General features: G+C 34.8%; 1 protein-coding gene across 1 annotated transcript in view; it reads right to left on the reverse strand.

The window, feature by feature from the left end:
- The window catches only part of ARIH1 (ariadne RBR E3 ubiquitin protein ligase 1), a 114,565-nt gene that overhangs the window by 27,045 nt on the left and 66,876 nt on the right, over positions 1–20,644 (reverse strand). Inside the window, exons 3-5 of the mRNA XM_055320213.1 lie at positions 17,827–17,971; positions 10,983–11,075; positions 10,448–10,503 (exon numbers count right to left, since the gene is read on the reverse strand). Of these exons, the coding sequence (XP_055176188.1) occupies positions 10,448–10,503; positions 10,983–11,075; positions 17,827–17,971 (294 nt within the window). The remainder of the gene's footprint in view (positions 1–10,447; positions 10,504–10,982; positions 11,076–17,826; positions 17,972–20,644) is intronic.

The following is a 20,644-nucleotide window of genomic DNA, read 5'->3' on the forward strand; positions in this document are numbered from 1 at the left end:
GATTCCTCAGAAGTTTAAACACAGGGGGTGCCGGGTCTGTTGGACATCTGACTCAATTTTAGCTTAGGTCATGGTCCTAGGGTTGTGGGAGCAAGGTTCTCTTTCACCCTCTGTACTACTTCCCACCCCCGTACACTTACTAGCCTGCATTCTCTCTCTAAAATAAATAAATCTTAAAAAAGAAACATAGAATTACCATATGACCCAGCACCTCTACTTAGATAATTAAAAACAGGTGTTCAAATAAAAAACTTGCACATAAATGTTCAAAAACCCTACTGTTTCCATAAAAAATGGAAATAACCTAAATGTCCCAGAACTGAGGAATGAAGAAATAAAATATGAAATATCCATACAGCGGAATATCATTTAGCCACAGAAAGGAATCAAGTACCGACACATGCTACAACATGGATAAACCTTGAAAACATTTTATTAAGTTTAAGAAGCCAGACACAAAGATCACATGCTGAATGATATTTATTTATTTGTTTGTTTATTTGTTTATTTAAAGATTTTATTTATTTATTCATGAGAGACACACAGAGAAAGAGAGAGGCAGAGGGAGAAGCAGGCTCCATGCAGGGAGCCCAATGCAGGACTCAATCCCCAGGCCAAAGGCAGTAGCTAAACCGCTGAGCCACCCAGAGATCCCCCTGAATGATATTTAAATTAAACGTCCAGAATAAGCAAATCCATACAGACAGAAAATAAATATGTGCTTGTCAGGGTCTAGGGGAAAGAGGGAATGGCAAGTGATTGTTAAATGAATACGGGAACTCTTTTAGGGGTGATGACAATGTTCCGGAATTAGATAGTGGTGATGGTTGTACAATATTATGAAAAGCCACTAAAATTTAAGTCAGATGCCCTGATTTCCCAAACACTATTTATTTCTATTATCCATAATGCTTCTCTGGTGTGACAAAACCCAATGATTTCTTATAATTGATCTAGTCTACCTAGTGATAACAAAGGCTAGTTATAGTTACTAGACCAAGGTTATTAAGTCTCAGTTATTAGGTCATAGTTTATCTATGCTTAACCAATTGCACCACCCAGGCACCATGGATATATAATTTTAAATAGAGATCTATTAAAAATAGATGTAGTACATGATAGAGAAAAACAAGAAAGTGATCTCTTACTCTTGAGAATAAGCACTCTCAAGAAGACAAGTGCCATCCTGGCTATTGATAAACTACTTCTCTTGACAAAGACCTGTTGCCACCACCTACATTGAAAATAGTTATTATACCAAATCTCACAACAGAAGGCAGCTCCTTTAGAAGGTAAACATAATAACTTCTACTGATAGTCTACTATACATTCTGAGCACAGTGTCAGGTGTATTTTTTCTAAGATTTTATTTATCAGAGAGAGAGAGAGAGAGAGAGAGAAAGAGAGCACACACATGTGCACATAAGCACAAGCAAGGGGAGTGGGAGAAGGAAAAGCAGACTCCCCGCTGAGCAGGGAACCTGATGCAGGGCTTGATCCCAGGACCTTGAGATCATGACTGAAGGGAGACGCTTAACCAACTCAGACACCCAGGTGCCCCTCAGATGCATTTAAGTACCCTTGAGTTCTGGGATAATTCTGCTTTTATACATGAGGTAATTGGAGAGCTATTTTAAACCAGGTGGTGTTAAACACAGGATTTTTTTCAGTATGCCAGGTAGTAAACCACATCTTATGCTAATACAGCACCCTGAGTAAATCAATAGTATGCTTCAATTTAGGACTAATGATAAATTATTTCTCTGTAAAAAGAGTTTGTTTTTTGTTTTTTGTTTTTTTTTTTACATACCAATTACAGACAAGTATAAAGGAAGAAATAAAAATCATCTGCATCTCTATCACTCAGGAAGAATAACCACGTAACATTTTTATAATCTGGATCTTTCTCCCCTTTTTTGGTAAACACAGGATACGTAATTTAAAAAAAGAAAGATTTGTTTTTATTTATTTGAGAGAGAGAATGAGTGTGTGGTGGTGGAGGCAGAGGAAGAGGGAGAGAGAGTCCTAAGCAGACTGTGTGCTGAGTGCAGAGCCTGATGTAGGGCTCGATCTCATGAGCCCAAGATCACAACTGAGCCAAAACCAAGAGTTGGATGCTTAACCAACTGCGCCACCCAGGCACCACAGATACATAATTTTATTTTATTATTTTTTAAAAGATTTTATTTATTCATTCATAAGAGACACACACAGAGAGAGAGGCAGACACACAGGCAGAGGGAGAAGCAGACTCCACACAGGGAGCCCAACATGGGACTCGATCCCAGTCTCCAGGATCAGGCTCTGGGTTGAAGGCGGCACTAAACCACTGAGCCACCTGGGCTGCCCGATACATAATTTTAAGTAGAGAACGTACTACATCTATTTTTATATCTTAGCTTCTTCACTAAAATTATTATTAGGCATTTTCCAATGCATTAAAATAACTCACAAATTTTTTTTATTTGAAATAAAGTAACCCTCCCCCAATCCAAACCTATTTTTAATGGCTGTGTAACATTCCATCTTCGTTTACTGTTGGACATTTGGGTAGTAGGTTTATGATAACGTGGTTAACATCTTTATAATAAATCTGCTCAGTTTCTGATCATTAAAAATAAATATAACATTTACTAACATCTCTGGCTCATCTCTTTCTTATACTACATTATCTAATTCTGACTTTACCTTGAAAATACATTCAAAATCCAACCATTTCTTAATACTTCCTCTGTTACCAACCTGGATTAAACTGCCAACACCTTTCACCCACACTACTCTAAGAGTCTCCCATTTCCCTGCTCCTTCTTAGTCTCCTTCTAATGCCAGTAGTCAGAGCAACTCTCTCTAACCATGTCACTCTTCTGATCAAAAAAATCTTCTCATGGCTCTACTTCAAAAAAAGCCAAAGATCTTAAAATGGTCCATAAGGCCATACAGAATCAGCTTCATGCACCCTTCCCATACTCTTCCTCTGCTTCTCTTCAACCTATTAAGCTTACATTTATAGTTCAAAAATTATTTTTAAAATATATATTTTCTTCAGAAGTTTAAATCACCACTATCAATAATTTACTGTCTATATACTTTGCTTTATGAACTACTGGAATTTGACAAATTATTTCATTTTGCATTTCAATGAGACTAGAAAATTATTTCAGTATAAACTTGAGCTCCAATCCCTTAAGCATGTATTTTAAAATAGTATTCTACAGCTTTTTTTTTTTTTAAGATTTCATTTATTTATTCATGAGACACACACAGAGAGAGGCAGAGATATAGGCAGAGGGAGAAGCAGGCTTCTTGCAGGGAGCCCAATGTGGGACTGGATCCCAGACCAGGATCACACCTGAGCCGAAAGCCAGATGCTCAACAGCTGAGCCACCCAAGTGTCCCATATTCTACAGCGTTTGTACTAAATTTCCTACTTTAGAATGCTAAGTAGTGCTTTCTGTTTCACTGTGGAGAAATAATGTGAGGCATTCATTCAGTTTATTCCACTCTAAAGTCACGTGTTATCAAAGCATTCTCCATAATGTCTCCATAAACTATCTTAAAAACATACAATCTTGGGGTGCCTGGGTGGTTGACTTGATTTCGGCTCAAGTCATGATCTCACGGTTATAAGGACTATAAGATGGGCCCTGCTTTGGGCTTCTCTCTCTTCCTCCCTTTCCCTTTGTCCTCTCCTCCCCCCTCTCATCTCTCCTGCTCTTTAAAAAAAAATTGTATATTTTTTGTATACAAATATACAAAATTTTGGGGATCCCTAGGTGGCTTAGCGGTTTCACGCCTGCCTTTGGCCCAGGGCACGATCCTGGAGTCCCGGGATCGAGTCCCGCGTTGGGCTCCCAGCATGGAGCCTGCTTCTCCCTCTGCCTCTGCCTCTCTATCATGAATAAATAAATAAATAAATCTTAAAAAATTCAAAAAATCATAAGGATATCTATTAAATATGAAGTCAGTAAAATAAAAAAATATTTTAAAAAATATAAAATTTTCTACTTGAAAAAAAATTTAAGTAGTAATTGTAAATGGGGGGAATGATGTATTAGATGCTATTAAAATGAAAGCTTTTGTTCATCAAAAATCATTGAGAGAAAAAGGAAGCTACATATAAGGGAAAGTAGTTGTAATATGTATATATCTAACAAAAGACTATCAGAAAATTTAATGAATTCTTATAAAGCAACAAAGTAATATTTTAAGTGATCTAAATGGGTATTTCATAAAAAGATATCCAAGAAGCTAATGGAAAGGTGTTTGAAATCATTATTCATCAGGGAATTACAAGTTAAAACCATAAGGAGATATCCTTACATACCCACCAGAATGGATACAATTTAAAAGACTAGTGTTTACAAATACAGGCAAGGAGTAGAGCACTCACAGCTAACTAGGGGAACATAGGTACAACCATTTTGGAAAACCACCTGGCAGTATCTACTGACTCAGTCCTAAATATATACTCAAAAGAAATCAGTGCATGTTTACTAAAAGACACATATAAGAATATTCTTTGTAGCTTCTCCATAGTGGTCAAAACCAAGCAAACAAACCAAAAAACTCTAAATGTCTACTGTCAGGAGAATGAAATACATTAGACATAACAACAAAAAAATCTAAGGAAACCTAAAAACATACAGATATATTTAAGATGTGCACATATCTCAAAGACATTAACTGAAGCAGATACACACTCATAAAAAGAATACATAGTATCATTTAAATGAGGCTCAAGAATAGGCAAAACTAACTAATGACAGAAATCATGACAGGGAACTAGGGTGAAATGGATACTGTCAGGTAAGGGGCAAAAGGATGAACATTCTGGGTACTGGAAAAGTTCTATACCTTGACCTAGGTGGTTAATAAAATATAGTTTTAAAGTTAATGTATTTACATACTTTAGTTAATATATTTTAGAATTTACTAAAAAAGTAAAATAAAATCAACACACAAGCAAACTCAGTCTATTGTACTTAAGGATGAGGATTTTCCTCTGTAAAAAATGAGATCCTTACAGAACTGAGATTAACATGTATCACTATTTAGTCTGCCTCTTGCCTCAGATGGTACAAACTGTATGGCTTACTTAAGGGTCTAGGCAGCTTCATAAATGTATTTGTGACTGTTAAGAAACTGTAAAAATAAAAAACCATCTGATTACAATGTTATGAATATTCTTAGAGGAGCTTAGAGGACTACATTTACTTCTTTCTGGATCCATTCAACTATTTGATTTTATGTGATATTTACATAGTTATAATATTACGAAAGTACTGATTTACAATTTTGTGAATAAACTTATTGACAAAACATGAAAGAATCTGTTCCAGAATAGAAAAAAATATAGAGTTGACAACATACAGTAATCATGTATCTAATAGAAATTAAGAGGTGAAAGAGATATAAAGGTGAATGACAATGCAGAAACATTAATTTCTTCACTTTTCATAGGAAGGAGATAAGATGTACTGCTTACAGTTAATGGCACAGAAAATAACTATTAAATAGCATTTAAATTATATGATCTAATTTAAAACAATTTATTTTTGCATGGATGTAATAATATCCATTCTGTAATGCATTTAAAAGATAATTTAAAACCAAATGTAATAACAATGACTCTAAGAGTGCTACTTGCATTCTACTTTGCGAAGAATCATTTCAGGGAATGGATGTGATATCTATTTTGTATTGAATGTAAAGAAGTGTTTCAAATCATACGTAAAAAAAGATGGATATAAGAGTGCTTGTAAAAAAAACTTTAATTAAATGAAAAATAAAACAACTTATTTTTCAAAAGAAAATTTCTGTCCTGTCCATTTATTTATAGGACGCCTGGGTGGCTCAGTTGGTTGAGTGTCTGCTTTTGGCTCAGTCGGTTAAGCTCAGGTCATGATCCTAGGGTTCTGGGATTGAGCTCCGTGTGGGGTTCCCTGATCAGATGGGGAGCCTGCTTCCCCCTCTGCCCCTCCCCTCGCTGATGTTCTCTATTGCTATCTCCCTCTCTCTCATAAATAAGTAAAATCTAACAAGTTTCACACTGCTAGAAAAGAGAATGTGAAAAAGTTGAGATGAAGCTGTATAGGTAAGCAATATAGAATGGAAATGAAAGAACTGAAAGGTGACAAAACAATTTAAATGAATCATTTAGAAACTAGTCATAGATTGCCAGCTAAGAGAAGATGACAACTTGGATCAGGTTAATGGCAGCAGGAACAGAGGGAAATGGATAGATTTAAGACTAATTAGGATGTGAAAATGACAGAAAGCGGTCTAAGGATCACTCCAGGAAATAGAGGAGAAAAAACAATCAGGGGTATCATCATGTTTCTAATTTAGGCAAGTCTTTAACACCTAGCAGTACCATTCCTTGACACTGAGCAGCCAGAAGGAGTTTGGTGGTAGTGACAGAAGAGTTGGACAAGACAAAGCCTGAGGATAAAATATACATATGAAGATGCCTGATAAGCAGTGGGATATACAGGTCCCAAGTTCAAGAGAGACAGTTGACCTGGTAATACACACAAATCTGGGTCAAATTTATGACTAAGGAGGATATAAAATGAGTAGAAACCCATTAGAACCCCAAGGAGCAATATTTTAGGAAGAGGCAAAAAAAGATGATTTTGCAAAGTCAATTAGAGTAGATCTGGAGTAAGGCTAGGGTGGTGGCCTCAGGAACTGGTGTCCAGATAAAAGGGATTTTACTGAAAATGAATACATTAGGAAAATGAAACGCTATGGCATTGGTTCTCCAACTTAAGCATACATCAGAATCATAGGAGAGTTTGTTCAGATTGCTGAGCCCCATCTCCAGACTTTCTGATTCAGTAAGTCTGGATTTGGGACTGAGAATGGGCATTTTAATGCCGCTGGTTGGGGGATTGCACTCTGAAAATCACAGGGTTAGAGTATAGAATAACAGACTGTATATATGGATACTGAGATCACACTGGATGACAGTAAACCTTGGAAGAAAGACAGTGAGTGAGGTGTTAACACTATAATTAAGTGGGAGTGACCAAGAAATCAGGCAAATAAAAGCAGAAAGGACTATAGGATAACCAGATAACACAAGACTCAAGGATCTACATGCAGGCTCCTGGGTGGCTCAATTGGTTAAGGGTCTGCCTTTGGCTCGGGTCTGATCCAGGGAGTCCTGGGATCAAGTACCACTGGGGCTCTCTGCTCAGCCAGGAGCTTGCTTCTCCCTCTAACCTGCCTCTCCTCCTGCTTGTGCACATGCTCTCTCTCAAATAAATAAAATCTTTAAAAAATAAATAAAAAGGATCTACATGGATTTTAAACTGAAGTAGAGAAACATTCTGAATATAACATTTGAAACCAAGGGAGACAATGACATTGCTTCCTGACCATGAGGTATATAGGGTGGGGGGGCGGGGAGACCTAGCTTCAACTTGAGAAGGTTATAGGAGAAAGTGTCTTCATGAAAGAATCTGGTTTCAGGTTCAAGTTCCAAATGAATTGAAGTCAAAATAAAACAAGAAGGGATGCCTGGGTGGCTCAGTCAGTCGAGCATCTGCCTTTGGCTTAGGTCATGATCCCAGGGTCCTGGGATAGAGCCCCATGTCAGTCTCCCTGATTGTGTGGGAAGCCTGCTTTTCCTCCTTCTACTGCTCCCTCGGCCTGTGCACACGCACTTGCTCTCTTTCACATAAATGAAATCTTCAAAAAAAAAAAAAGCCAAATTAAAACAAGAAACTATTTTTTAATGCATCAAATTAAAAACTTAAAAATGGTAATACCATGACTGTGAAGGATTCTATTTCTTTCACACTAAGAAAAAAATTGTTAGGCATATTTCAGTTATTATTTAAGACTAAACACTTTAAAAATGTCATTTAATTAACTAAACTCTTAAATTCTAAAATTATTTATTTATAAGAAATAAAATGGAAGCTGTATACTAACAGTGTACAACTATATAAGGTGAAATATAAAAGCCCCTCCTCCTAATCCCCAAGCCCCAGCTGATATCATTAAAATGGTTTTATATTCTCCAAATTTTCTGTGCATGTGCTTGGATGCATAGCCAAAGAGCACAAGAAACTTGAGAGGATACACATAAAGAGAACCACATCTAGATACATCACAGTTGAATTGTCTTAAGCTAAAGACACAGCAAATCTTAAAAAGGAGCAAATAGGAAACAACATAATTAACAGTTGACTGATCAGAAACAATGAAGGCAGCAGAATGACATATTCAAAGTGATACTATTGCATGAAAGGCCAAAGAGCATTTTAATTTGTAGAAATTGTCAAACTGTTACAAAAAGGTTGCAACAGTTTGTATTCTCTACTGTACTATATTCTCACACTACACATTACCAAATTGTTTAATCCTTACCAATCCAAATGCAAACAAAACAAAAAACACAATTTTAAAAAACTGGAGTACCAAATTCTGATTTACATTTAAGTAACTAGTTTATATAATGTTTATTAGCTAATGTTTATGAGCATCAAATTTCTTTCACTGTGAACTGCTTTCCATAGGATTATCTTCTTGATTTGTAAGAGCCCTTTTGATATTAGCCACATTGGTTTTGTATGTTGAAAATATTTACTCCATTTCCCCTCAAAAAAAAAAACATCTTCAGTTTTTGTAAATTCGTAGCCACATCTCCTATCCAAACGCCTCCCCAACTCTAAATGACCCTCCCTCCGCTAAAGTTGTATTTCTTTTTTTTTAAAGTTTATTTTTAGTAATCTCTACACACAACATGGGTCTTGACCCCATTAGGAGTCACATGCTCTTCTGACAGAGTCAGCCAGGCGCCCCCTACCCCCAAATAGGTTTCTCAAAATGTAAATCTTATTATCACAGTCTAACAACCTTCTGTGATGAAATCCATAAACTGTCAGGGTCCTTTTATCCTAATCTCTAATAACCTGCTACTCTCTAGCCACCACAGAATACTTAATAGAGAAAAGCTCACGAGCTATTTAAAAAAAAAAAGAAAATACTGGTATTCTTTCTTTAACAGTGTTACTCTCCACTCCCTCAATCCAAATTTTTACCCCCATTTGTATTACTCCTTAAACTCTTCATGTGGAATAATTTGCTTCTTTCTACCTGTACTTTATACATGTCTCTATATATAACTCTTAAACTCTGCATTTTAGTATTATGAACTTCTTGGGGGAAGGAAATAAATCTTAATGTTCCCAAGTAAATATGGAATGGATAAAAAGATTCAGTGATCTATCTGATGAATTCTATTGATGAACTGATGTATTGATGAAAATACAAGGAATCAGAAAGTATCAAGGAACAAGATAAAGACAACTGGAAGGATGATGGTACTTCAAGATGTTTGTTACATAACTTATTTCTGCTAGCTTAAAGCAATAATGGAAAAAAGATTCACTGAAAGAAACAGTATTAGCACAGAGCTAACAACAAGCATCAGTATATTTTAGTAATCCAAAGTAGGTTAAGGTTAACAAATTGGAATCAGTGAGCTTTATAAACTGTGCTGGTTAAGTCAATTTAAGGCTTTATTAGGTAGCTTAGGAAATTTATTTGCTCATTAAAGTCCATAGCTGTTTTAACTTTTATTACCTTCAAATCCCTGTGCTTAAACACAGACTAAACCTTTCTGTATAGGCAATTACCTAACTACATAATTTGTTTGCAGATAGTTCAGGCCTTCAATCTGTTTATCTTCCTAGAATGAAGTCAATTACGTAGCCCCGAGGCTATGAAACAGCACTAACTCAAGGAATTAAACAACCTGGGATATTACCCCAGTTCAGGACTAAAATCTATGCTTGTTTCTTCAAGTTTCCTTCTCCCTTCATAAGAGAACCTTTCACAAGAAAAGCAGTTAGCCAACAACTTCCAGATGTAGTGCCTTTGGGAGCTGTGCTCCAAATGAGGCCACATTCCCCTGGGTAGCTCCCAGTGAATGATGGAACATGGAAGGACACTAGGGCCCAGTCATTTCCGCTTAGTGAGGCATTCATCTATAGGCAATCTGCAGTGGAGCTCCCCACAGAGCTGCCAGAGACTCACTGCTGCTCCATGGCTGGAGTCTCTTCCTACAGAATCCTTCTTGTCTCTTTTAACAGGAATCATACCTGCATCAAAGTGTATCTACTCCTTTCTCTTTAACCTGCACAGATGCTATCCCACAACAAATCTCCTTACATACCAACATACCCTACTCTCCAATTCTAAGGTTTATTGAAATCTAGCTATCATATATTGCCCAGATTTTGCCATATATTTATAAGACTAGTGTCTGGGCATTTAAATCAAGTTAGAAATGAACTTTTGTACTACGAAGGAATATAGGTTAGAAAGTCTTTTTAGACTAAAAATTCCATCTCCTCTGAGGTTTGAGCACAAATTAATTTAGTTTAACCAACTAACCAATATTCAACATGCAGAATCTATCAAAAATACTTACATAACTGTGTTGTCATCCACTAAGATATCACAACCATGAGCAGGACACGAAATAGTCTGAAAAAGATTGAAATTTAAACTATGTCTTCATTCAACAAATATTTACTGGATGCTTACCATCGCCAGGCACTTCAGTAGGTTGAGAATACCTTGACATTTACAGGATCTTAATTGTTCCCTTTCTATTAAAGGAAATGTATGTGTGTGTTTTAATACCATAAGGTAACTAAAACCACTGACTGACCTGAATAAAACTCGAAAGGCACAAGCAAGACACCTGACAAAACTGCTCAACAAGTTTAGCCTGATTTATACACATCTTAATGCCACTAAGAAAACATTACCTGAACTGTTATCTTTGACTGGATTGTGACATTGTAAATAGAAAAATGTCTTAATTATCTTTTAATCTCAAAATGGAAAAAGTTTCCCATGCAATTTATAATCCAGAATGCTTCACCTGTTTATATTTCTGCAAGGGTCTAAACATTGTAGGAAATTCAACAAAAACTAAAAAATCATATTGGTATCTTTACCTGTCCCATGCCTTCCTCCATTATTTTGGTAGTTAAATATTCGCTCCAGCACTGCATACAAAATTTATGTCCACATTCAAGGCCAGTGAAATACTGCAACAAAAATAATACATGGACTTTTAAAAGACATGAGAAAAATCACTATACATAGTGACTCAAGAAGGCTCTATTAGGTCACAATTCTCATAAGTAATTAAAATGTCCAATTTGACAAGGCTAGCTGGGCTTCTAAAATAAACTTCTCAGTGGTAAAACTTAGACATGCAAATACATTTAATACAAATTATCTAATGAGAAATGCATTTAGAGTATTTATATTTTTAGGAAAGACAAGTTTGTACAAAATATAAGAATATGTCATGTACCAATAAGCATATGAAAAGACGCTCAAAATCCTTAGCTATCAGAGAAATGTGAATCAAAACCACAATTAAGACACGACTTGACACCCCTAGGACAGCTATATTCAAAAAGATAACAAGTGTTGGTAAGGATGTAGAGAAATTAGAACCCTCATACACTTCTGTGCGAATGTACAATAGTACAGGAGCTTTGGAAAACACTGTGGCAGTTTCTCAAATAATTAAACACAGAGTTACTCATGATCCAGCAATTCCACTTCTAGGTATATACCCAAAAGAAATGAAATCATAGCTCCACACAAAAACTTGTATACAAATATTCATAGCAGCATTATCCATACTAGTCCCAAAACAGACACAACCTAAATGTCCAGTGACTGACGAATGGATAAACAAAATGTGGAATATACATATGAAAGAATATTATTCACGCATAAAAAGGATTAAAGTACTGATACATACTGTAATGCAGATGAGCCTTGAAAACACTATGCTCAATGAAAGGATCCAGCCACAAAACACCACATATTGTTTGATTTCCATGTATACAAAACATCCAGAACAGGCAAAATCATAGAGAAAGTAGATTAGTGGTTTCCTAGGATAGGATGGCTTGAGGGGTAAGAGGTAGTAGTGAGTGTAAAAGGAGATGAGGTTTCTTTTTGGGGTCATGAAATGTTCTAAAATTTATTGTGGCAGTAGAGTGGTAAACTAAAACCGCTGAAAATAAGTGAACTATATCGTCTTATTAGTGTATGTGAATTTCATCTCAAAGCTGTACTAAAAAATGTCATGCAAATATAGGACTTCTAGAGTTGCACAGAAGAGAGCTTACATAGATAATCAATAAAATCTTATGGAAACCAAAAGATTCATCAGATTGCTAAGAACAATACTAACATTTGGTCTAATCTTCTATTACTTATATGACTTGAAATACTACTAATTTGAGGGGTAGTTAATTGAAGTATATTATATTCTATAATATGCAAATAATGGTCACCAGTTTCAGCTAAGAATATTTTACAATATTTACTCTAAATTATTTTTAAACAAGGTAATACAGGCTCATAGTTAAAAACAATTATTTAATAGTACAAGTTTATGTTGAAAAGTAAGTCTCCCTTATTCCCACCCTTGTCCTCTATTTCTCTATCCAAAAGTAACACTATTTCAAAATCTGACATAATCTGCCAGAGATGTTCTGACATACACAGGCACATACACAACGAGAGTAGCACACATTATCGTTTTGGTTATTATTTAATACATTTCTGAGGTGGTCCTACATTAGTACACATGGATCCACCCCTTTTTACAGTCTGTATGAAGGTACCATGATTTATTTAAATAGTCCACCATTAACGAACATTTAGACTTTTTTTTTTTTTTTTGCCACTATGCTACTGCACTGGCTATTTATAAATCATGGTGATTGTGCCGATGTATCTTGGGATAAAGTGATATTATAACAGGTATACATTTACACTTTAATAGAGTATTACACCAAGCTTTAAGTTCAAAGAGGTTGTAGCAATTTATACTGTTAAAGAGAATTCGGGTTTCCCAAAACCTATGTCAACAATAGTATATTATCGAACTCCTTGATCTTTGCCAATCTAACAGGTATGAATGTGAATTAGTTTCTTTTTTTTAAGATTTTATTTATTTATTCATGAGAGACACGAGAGAGATGCAGAGACACAGGCAGAGGGAGAAGCAGGTTCCCTATGGAGTGCTGGATGTGGGACTCAATTCCAGGACTCTGGGATCATGACCTGAGCTGAAGGCAGACAGATGCTCAACCACTGAGCCACCCAAGTGCCCCACTTCATTAGTTTTGATTTTAATTTATTTTGAGTGAAGTTTTAAACACTAAAAAAATATTAAAAACTATGTATTCTTTCGGTGCACTCTCTTCATCTATTTTGCCCATCATTTCCTTAATGATTTAGTGGGGATTTCTACCTATTTAGAAAACTGGCCATTTTTAAGTGTGGAAAATATTTTCTCAGATTCAAATCTGAGTGCTCACATTTTGTTGCCATGAAGAAGCAACAAAAAAATACATCAAAGTGTACTGGTTTTAAAATTTCTGCCTTCTAGGGGCCCCTGGGTGGCTCAGTAGTTGAATATCTTTTTCAATATTTTACTATTATTCTATCTCTCCAAATACTCAAGTCATCTTTTTAACTATTTAGTATTTCAAGTTTTCTTCATAACAGATCTTTCACATTTCTTGCCAAGTTTATTTCTAGCTCTTTTATTCTTTCCGTGGCTCACATAAGTGGTACTTTTTATTCCATTTTCTAACAAGCTGTTACTTGAAAAATGCTCATGAAATTTCTGATGTTGCTTATGACATTCAGATACAAATAGGATACAAAATTCTATACTATAGCACATAAACTATATAAAGAATGCCCAGAAGCAGACATGGGGGAAAAAATGTATCAGAGTCCTGAGACTTGTCCTACAGACCAAATGACATGGTAAATATCCAGTTTAAAATATGATGCTATTCAGATTGACAAGAATTGTAACTCATTTATAGGACAAGTAAAGGTAAATATTGTGGAAATCAGTATTTTTATCCATTAAAAAAAAAAATCTAGGAAACAAACAAAAGAATCTATTCTCATTATTCCTGACTGGTAAAGGACATTTGGCACTAACTCGTCAGATCACTAATGAAGAGCATCTGATTTTCAAGGCTGTAAGAGGAAGGAGCATTCTGTAAAAGACAATTATAACAGGGTAAAAGATCAACAATTCTAAAATGTTTTATTCACAACTTAAAAACACATATGCATCCTCATGTGCTTTATTTTCTTTTTTCAAATAAGAACCCTTGAGATTGTGAGATTAAAGGTTACAATGGTTACTAAGTGATCATTGCAAGTAACATCTCTACCTTTGGAACTTCTGGACCATCAATCATTATATAAGGAAAAAAACAAAGCTTTTTATTCTTTAAAGGCTTCTTTTCAATAATTCTTCTAATTTGATAGATAACAATACAAAACAAGAAAAAATAGAAATATAAATCACATACACACGTCTAAAGATAGAGCAAAAACTAACCTGTGGTATAAACACATTTACTCTGCTCAAAAGAGGTGTCATTGTCACAGATATACCTGGGTATCACCATCCTGTTCCATTTCCCTTCCTCTCTTCCTCCTTTCACATATCTGTTCCCTTACAACCTTGTGCGTACCTACTTGGGTCCCTAACTCAAAGATAGGATTACCTATCAACAAATTTATCCTTGCTAATATCATAAATAAATCTGACACAGAATACACTAAAAATATATGAAATATTACCTAAAACAGAAATTAATGGTCCTTTAAAAAAAGAACTGAAAGAATAAACATTCTTCAAAGGTACATTTATTACTGCCATTTTACATACACAGCAACTAATGGCAAATAGCAGTAAGAACAGGAATAAATATCTTTCTTCCATCAGAAACTCCTCATATAATCTCTAAAGTTAAAGCCATTTTGTTTATAAAAACTGAATAATTAGGACATCAGTTCCCTCATCCATAAAATGGAATAAATTAAAAAGGATATAGGGTCAGACTTAGAGCAGATGTTTTGTGTTCCCAGCAGAAAGATTCGGAGGTGCTTAAGAGGTGAGGGGATGGGAAGGTGACTATAGTCACAATCTCCCCAAAGTTGCCTTTATGTAACATACCTGATTCTTAAAATATACAAATTATTTACTCCATAAAAATGAGATACCACAGCCCACTCTATAACTGTTGCCAGGGCTAAGAAACCCCTGAATTGGCCACAAACAAGGAGATGGGGGTAGAGAATTTAAAAGTGCCCCAAAGTCTCAGGATATTGTTTTTAAAGAAGAGATCTCACCCAAGATAATTATCTCCAAAGTGCTATATACTAAGCTACTAAAGCATTTATTTTAAAAAGTTGTTTGCACGTGTCACTGTATAAAGCTAAAGCTGCTTTCTGGAAGGATAAAGGTATTGAAGATAAACATTAATAAAAGGCAAGTATCAGTTTTTGAAGAAAGTGGTGGAAACTGAAACATGGGAATTATACAGCAGAGGTTAAAAAAAAATCGCTCATCCAATCAAAGCGTCAATGGAGTCTGAGATGACATTTGCAGAACTGAAGAGGTTAAAATTATCTTTCTATATTAGTCTAAAAACTATGAGAAAAGTCCTAGTTTTATCACACTATTATTCTTCATAACACTTGGCATGGTTTCCGTAACTCTCAAACTTACTTTCCAACCCATGTTGCTGTTTGCTTTCTTGTCCTGTCACTGACACAGCCAAGCTTCCTTTAAAGAATAATTTGTTTGTATTTATTGCCTACGTTTCTTTTCTAATCTTTAGGTCAATAACCCTTCAGCCCATGCAGTGTGGTTTCTCATTTTACCACACTACTTACATTAACTTTCCAATATCATCAGTAAACTTCATGTTGTTAATTCCAAATTCACTTTTCAATTATTTTCTTTAAAGTTTTTAGCAATATTTTTATCATTCTTGGAGGTACATACTCTTCCTCTGGCTTCTATACTGCTCTGTTTTCCTGATTCACCAAACTACCACACTTTCAGAGGTTATTTCACAGGTCAATTTCTGTGGGAAATTCTCTCTGACCTAAAACTGGGTTAGATGTCTCTCTCCAACATGTTCCTATAGTATCATCATAGTGCTTACCTTTCTTTCTGAATATGTCATCTTACTTATCTACCCAGCTAACCTGTAAATTTTCTGAAGCAGGCATAAGGCCTTTTTTTCTCCATTGTGTTTCTAACACTTAGAATAGTGCCTGGTGCACTGAATAAATGAATAATAGGTTCTCTATCATCAGTTACACGTGCAAGCAAAATTTACAATGTGAATCTCCAGGTGATTTTTAATTCTAATTTGTTAAGACTGTTAGACAATACCAAGGACACTGAGAAAGTTATAGGGGATATTTGTAAGTAGCTAATTTCAGTACTCATATTACATTTAAAATTTAAACAAAGGAGGAGCTAGTTATAATAGAGCAGGAGGAGAAATGTCAGGGAATAAGGAAACCCTGTATAATCTGGGACAAATTCTTTGGGGCTCAGTATTACCTAACAGAAACTTTTACAAACTATACAAACGTCACCTGGCAAAGAAAACTTTTGTTAAAGACAGACAATAAAATGGTCAAAAGATAAATTTAATGTATTTTTAATAGTAATGTTTTTTTTTAATACTCAAGATTGTGATTTAAAGGAGAGGGAAAAAAATTTTTAAAAATAAAGGAAAGGGAAATTATACAATTCTCAGAACAGTAGAGATTTGAAAGAATATCTTACTCAACTCTTTTGAAAGATAAAAAGAACTTAAATCCAGTAAGGTTTAATAATTACACAAAGTCAAGTAGTTAGCATTAGTGCTATAATCAAAACTTGAGACTATGGAAATTCAACTCAACACTTCATCTATAAAGTTACGTTAAATCATTGTTCTATTTCTCTAAGAGTACTTAAGTAACTTTCTTTTAAAATCTCTTTTCTAGGCACTTGAAGCACATGTGAACAAATTAGTCCCCTTCAAATGGACCTCTACAGAGAAACATTTATAAACCTCTAAGAAAAAATAATGAAAAATCTTCAATATGTTAAAATATATAAACACTTGGTGTCTGTCACTTGATGACAAACACTTTCTATATAATAATTATTAGAAAGTTAATTAAAGCAGAGAATATGAGTAAGATAGTTATTATTATAGAATTAAGCTTTTTCTTAGGTATCTTGAAATATCTTAGGGGTGAATTCCAAGTGACTAAATACATTTATGTCACAAATATTATTTTTTTGTGGTTACTAATAAAGTAAGGCCTTCATAAGATGATTATGTTTAAGCCTAAAATTCCTTACTAGACAAATCAAAGTAAATCATCCAAATTTAGTAGGTTTTAAGAGGGATACTTTTACTTAAAAGAAATACCAATTAACTGGTCCTAGTGTCTGCTCCAACTCTGTCACCACTTGCTATATTTAAGAATCTCCATTAGAATGGATCTCTATAAATGAAACGCTTCTGTTATGCAGAAAACTGCCTAGTAAAATACTATTAAAGACATTTTATTGATGTATTGGGTATTAATTTTAAAATGCTAATTTTAAATCTATTTTATTTTGATGAAAAATAATTCTACTGACTGCCCACCTATTAAACAATCCTCCCATGATAGTAAAATAAACTCAGAATAAATTTAGGTTGTAATGACAAGTTGCTGCTTTAAAAAAGCAAACAGTGGTGGAGAGGGAAAGAACAAGTTCCATTCTTTGTCTTCCTTTCCTTTATCCTCAATATTCTGATAGGTTACTGTTTTACTACAGTACAATTCCAGACTCCCAGATCTTCCTTTGTTTAAGTAATTTAAAAGTAATTTAAGTTGATTTATCCTCTGAAACAGAGAGTCAGTGCTAGCCTTAAACTACCAGATACTCACCGAGTTAGGGTAGTTCAAGTAGCAGATCTGACAAGGCATATCCTGTGCTGATGACCTTGTATTCATCTGGCGTGTTCGGGACTTTTTACTTGGATTAATTACATGACACTCAGCAAAGAGCTTCTCCAGGTTTCCATCAAAGTACCTGCATTATTTAAACAGAAAGGATGAGAGCCCAGCAATAGCACACTGTTAGAGCTCTCCAAAAACCTGATTTTCTATAGGGAACAGCAATGAACTGAATTAAAATAAACCCAGATCATAACCTTTTTCGCTCAGAGGAACAGAGGTGTATGGCTACAAATTGTAGCAAAATAGAGGGGTGTGTGTGTGTGTGTGTGTGTGTGTGTGTGTGTGTGTCTGTGTATGTATATATACATATATACAGTTAAATGTATATATACATACACACACATACATATGAAAGCTGATGGAGGATTTTGGGTTTTTGTTTTGTTTTGTTTTGTTTTTTTACCATTTTGGTATTTTTTACTTTGTTTTTATCCTAGGAAGTTAAGCTATTAGTATTTTAACAGTACTATAACTAAAACTTAAGAATAAAAGTTGTACTATTCTTACAACTATCTTAAGTTGTACCTTAATGAAGAGTAATGGTATTTTAAAAGGCTAGGCTAATACTTCATACAAATGACTTATTAATTATTTTAGTTATACCAGCTTAAATATATTAGCAAGTAAACTACCTACACAGTATATCTTACCCCACAAATCACTTATTTGTCTCATTCTACAAAACAGATATCATTTCTAAATATTCTTTTAAAATAATTTTTCATTTACTAGCAAAGGGAAAGAGGAAACAAAAATGTATCTTATAATGTTTTTCTATCAAAAACTCCATATACTTAGCTTTTCATAAAATACATTTATAAATATACAGAAGTAGTTCACTAAGATATCACGAGCATGGTATGCCAACTACCAGTCTCAACTGAACTATAAATTTCTTGACAGAAGACAGTGGCAAATAGTTAATTAGCCCACTATTTCCCATTAATCCAGATGAGACAGGATTGCTGGCTTCCCAAAACACCTTAATATCCCAGAGGAAAAAGTAACAGATTTAAAATTTTCAATTTGTGAATCAATGTAACTAGTAAAATATTAATGAAAAATCTGGTCAATTACTTTTTAGCATATGAAGCCTAGGTTTCAACAACTTCAATGTTCTTTATATACAAACAGGAGGTTCTGAAGTTAAAAAACAAGTGATACTCAAAGAAATTTCCAATTATTTTTAATGCAGGACTTGTTCAGGCTTTGTGTCAAGCACTTACTTTATCCCCAGGAAAATCACTCAAATGAGAACAAATCACATCACTCCCCTAAGACTAATAAATATCTATTTATAAATATTTTGACTACAGAATGTTTCAAATGATAGAATTATTAACCAAAATGTCAATACATTACAAAAGAAAAACTCCTATAGGGTTAAAAGTTGTCACTGATGATTCAACTAATCAAAATATACAGAGGAGAAAATCAAATGCTTTCCTACTTATTATCTCTGAGAAAATCTAAGATGTGTAGGTTTATCTGAATGTCTACTTTATTTGAAAAGTAGAAAGTGGGCAGCCCAGGTGGCTCAGCAGTCTAGCGCCACCTTAAGCCCAGGGCGTGATCCTGGAGACCGGGGAACCAGTCCCACTTCGGGCTCCCTGCAAGGACCCTGCTTCTCCCTCTGCCTGGGTCTCTCTGCCTGGGTCTCTCTCTCCTGTCTCTCACGAATAAATAAATCAAATCTTTAAAAAAGGGGGGGGGGGGAAGAAAAGTATGAAGCTAACACTAAATATGAACAGGTAGGGATCCCTGGGTGGCGCAGCGGTTTAGCGCCTGCCTTTGGACCAGGGCGCGATCCTGGAGACCCGGGATCGAATCCCACGTCGGGCTCCCGGTGCATGGAGCCTGCTTCTCCCTCTGCCTGTGTCTCTGCCTCTCTCTCTCTCTCTGTGACTATCATAAATAAATAAAAATTAAAAAAATTAAAAAAAATAAATAAATAAATAAATAAATATGAACAGGTAAAGCAATTAAAAACACCTTGTTTTTAGAAAAAACATCCATGCTCATAAGAAGAGACAAACTTCTAGCATCCAAACTTGACTACATAAAATTATTAACTCCTAATCCTTTAGCAATGATTCTAGATACCATTCTACACTTACACAGCCAGATAGACATGTGTCTATAATTTCATATAAAAGCACTTACTCCAAATTTATAACTTTCAGTAAACAACACATTAAGACATCTTTGTCAATGAACATTAGTTTACATCTCTGCATAATATTCTACTGTAGGTATGTACTTTAATGTACCTAACCAGCCTTATACTAAGGGACATTTGATGTTCCACATATAAGTAATCCTAGATTAAAATCTTGGCCCAACTGATTGTAGGGGGGAATATCTGGACTTAATTTGCATTTCTTCACTAGTGAGCTTTTCTGTGAAATTCCTACTATTAATTTATGAGTTCCATACATCAATAGAACAGGTAAACCCTTTGTCTCGTGGCCTACTTTATCCCCCCAGTTTCTAACTTGCCCTCAACCTTGTTTAGTGGTGTTTAATTGCCACTTTTAATCTTCCTATAGGCATACAGATCATGTTGTGAGTTCTGGGTCTCCCCCTTTTTTTTTTTTGAGTTCTTGATTTCATATCAAGCTTTACAAGATCTCTATCCCTGAAGATTATAAAAAATTCATCCATGACTTTAGGTTTAAAGTGTTTCCATTAAACTGTTGATTCACAAGGAAATTACTTTTGTGAAGTACAAAACAAAGCTGGGATC

Source organism: Nyctereutes procyonoides, unplaced genomic scaffold, assembly GCF_905146905.1.
Source record: "Nyctereutes procyonoides isolate TBG_1078 unplaced genomic scaffold, NYPRO_anot_genome, whole genome shotgun sequence".
In the NCBI taxonomy this organism is placed as follows: domain Eukaryota; kingdom Metazoa; phylum Chordata; class Mammalia; order Carnivora; family Canidae; genus Nyctereutes; species Nyctereutes procyonoides.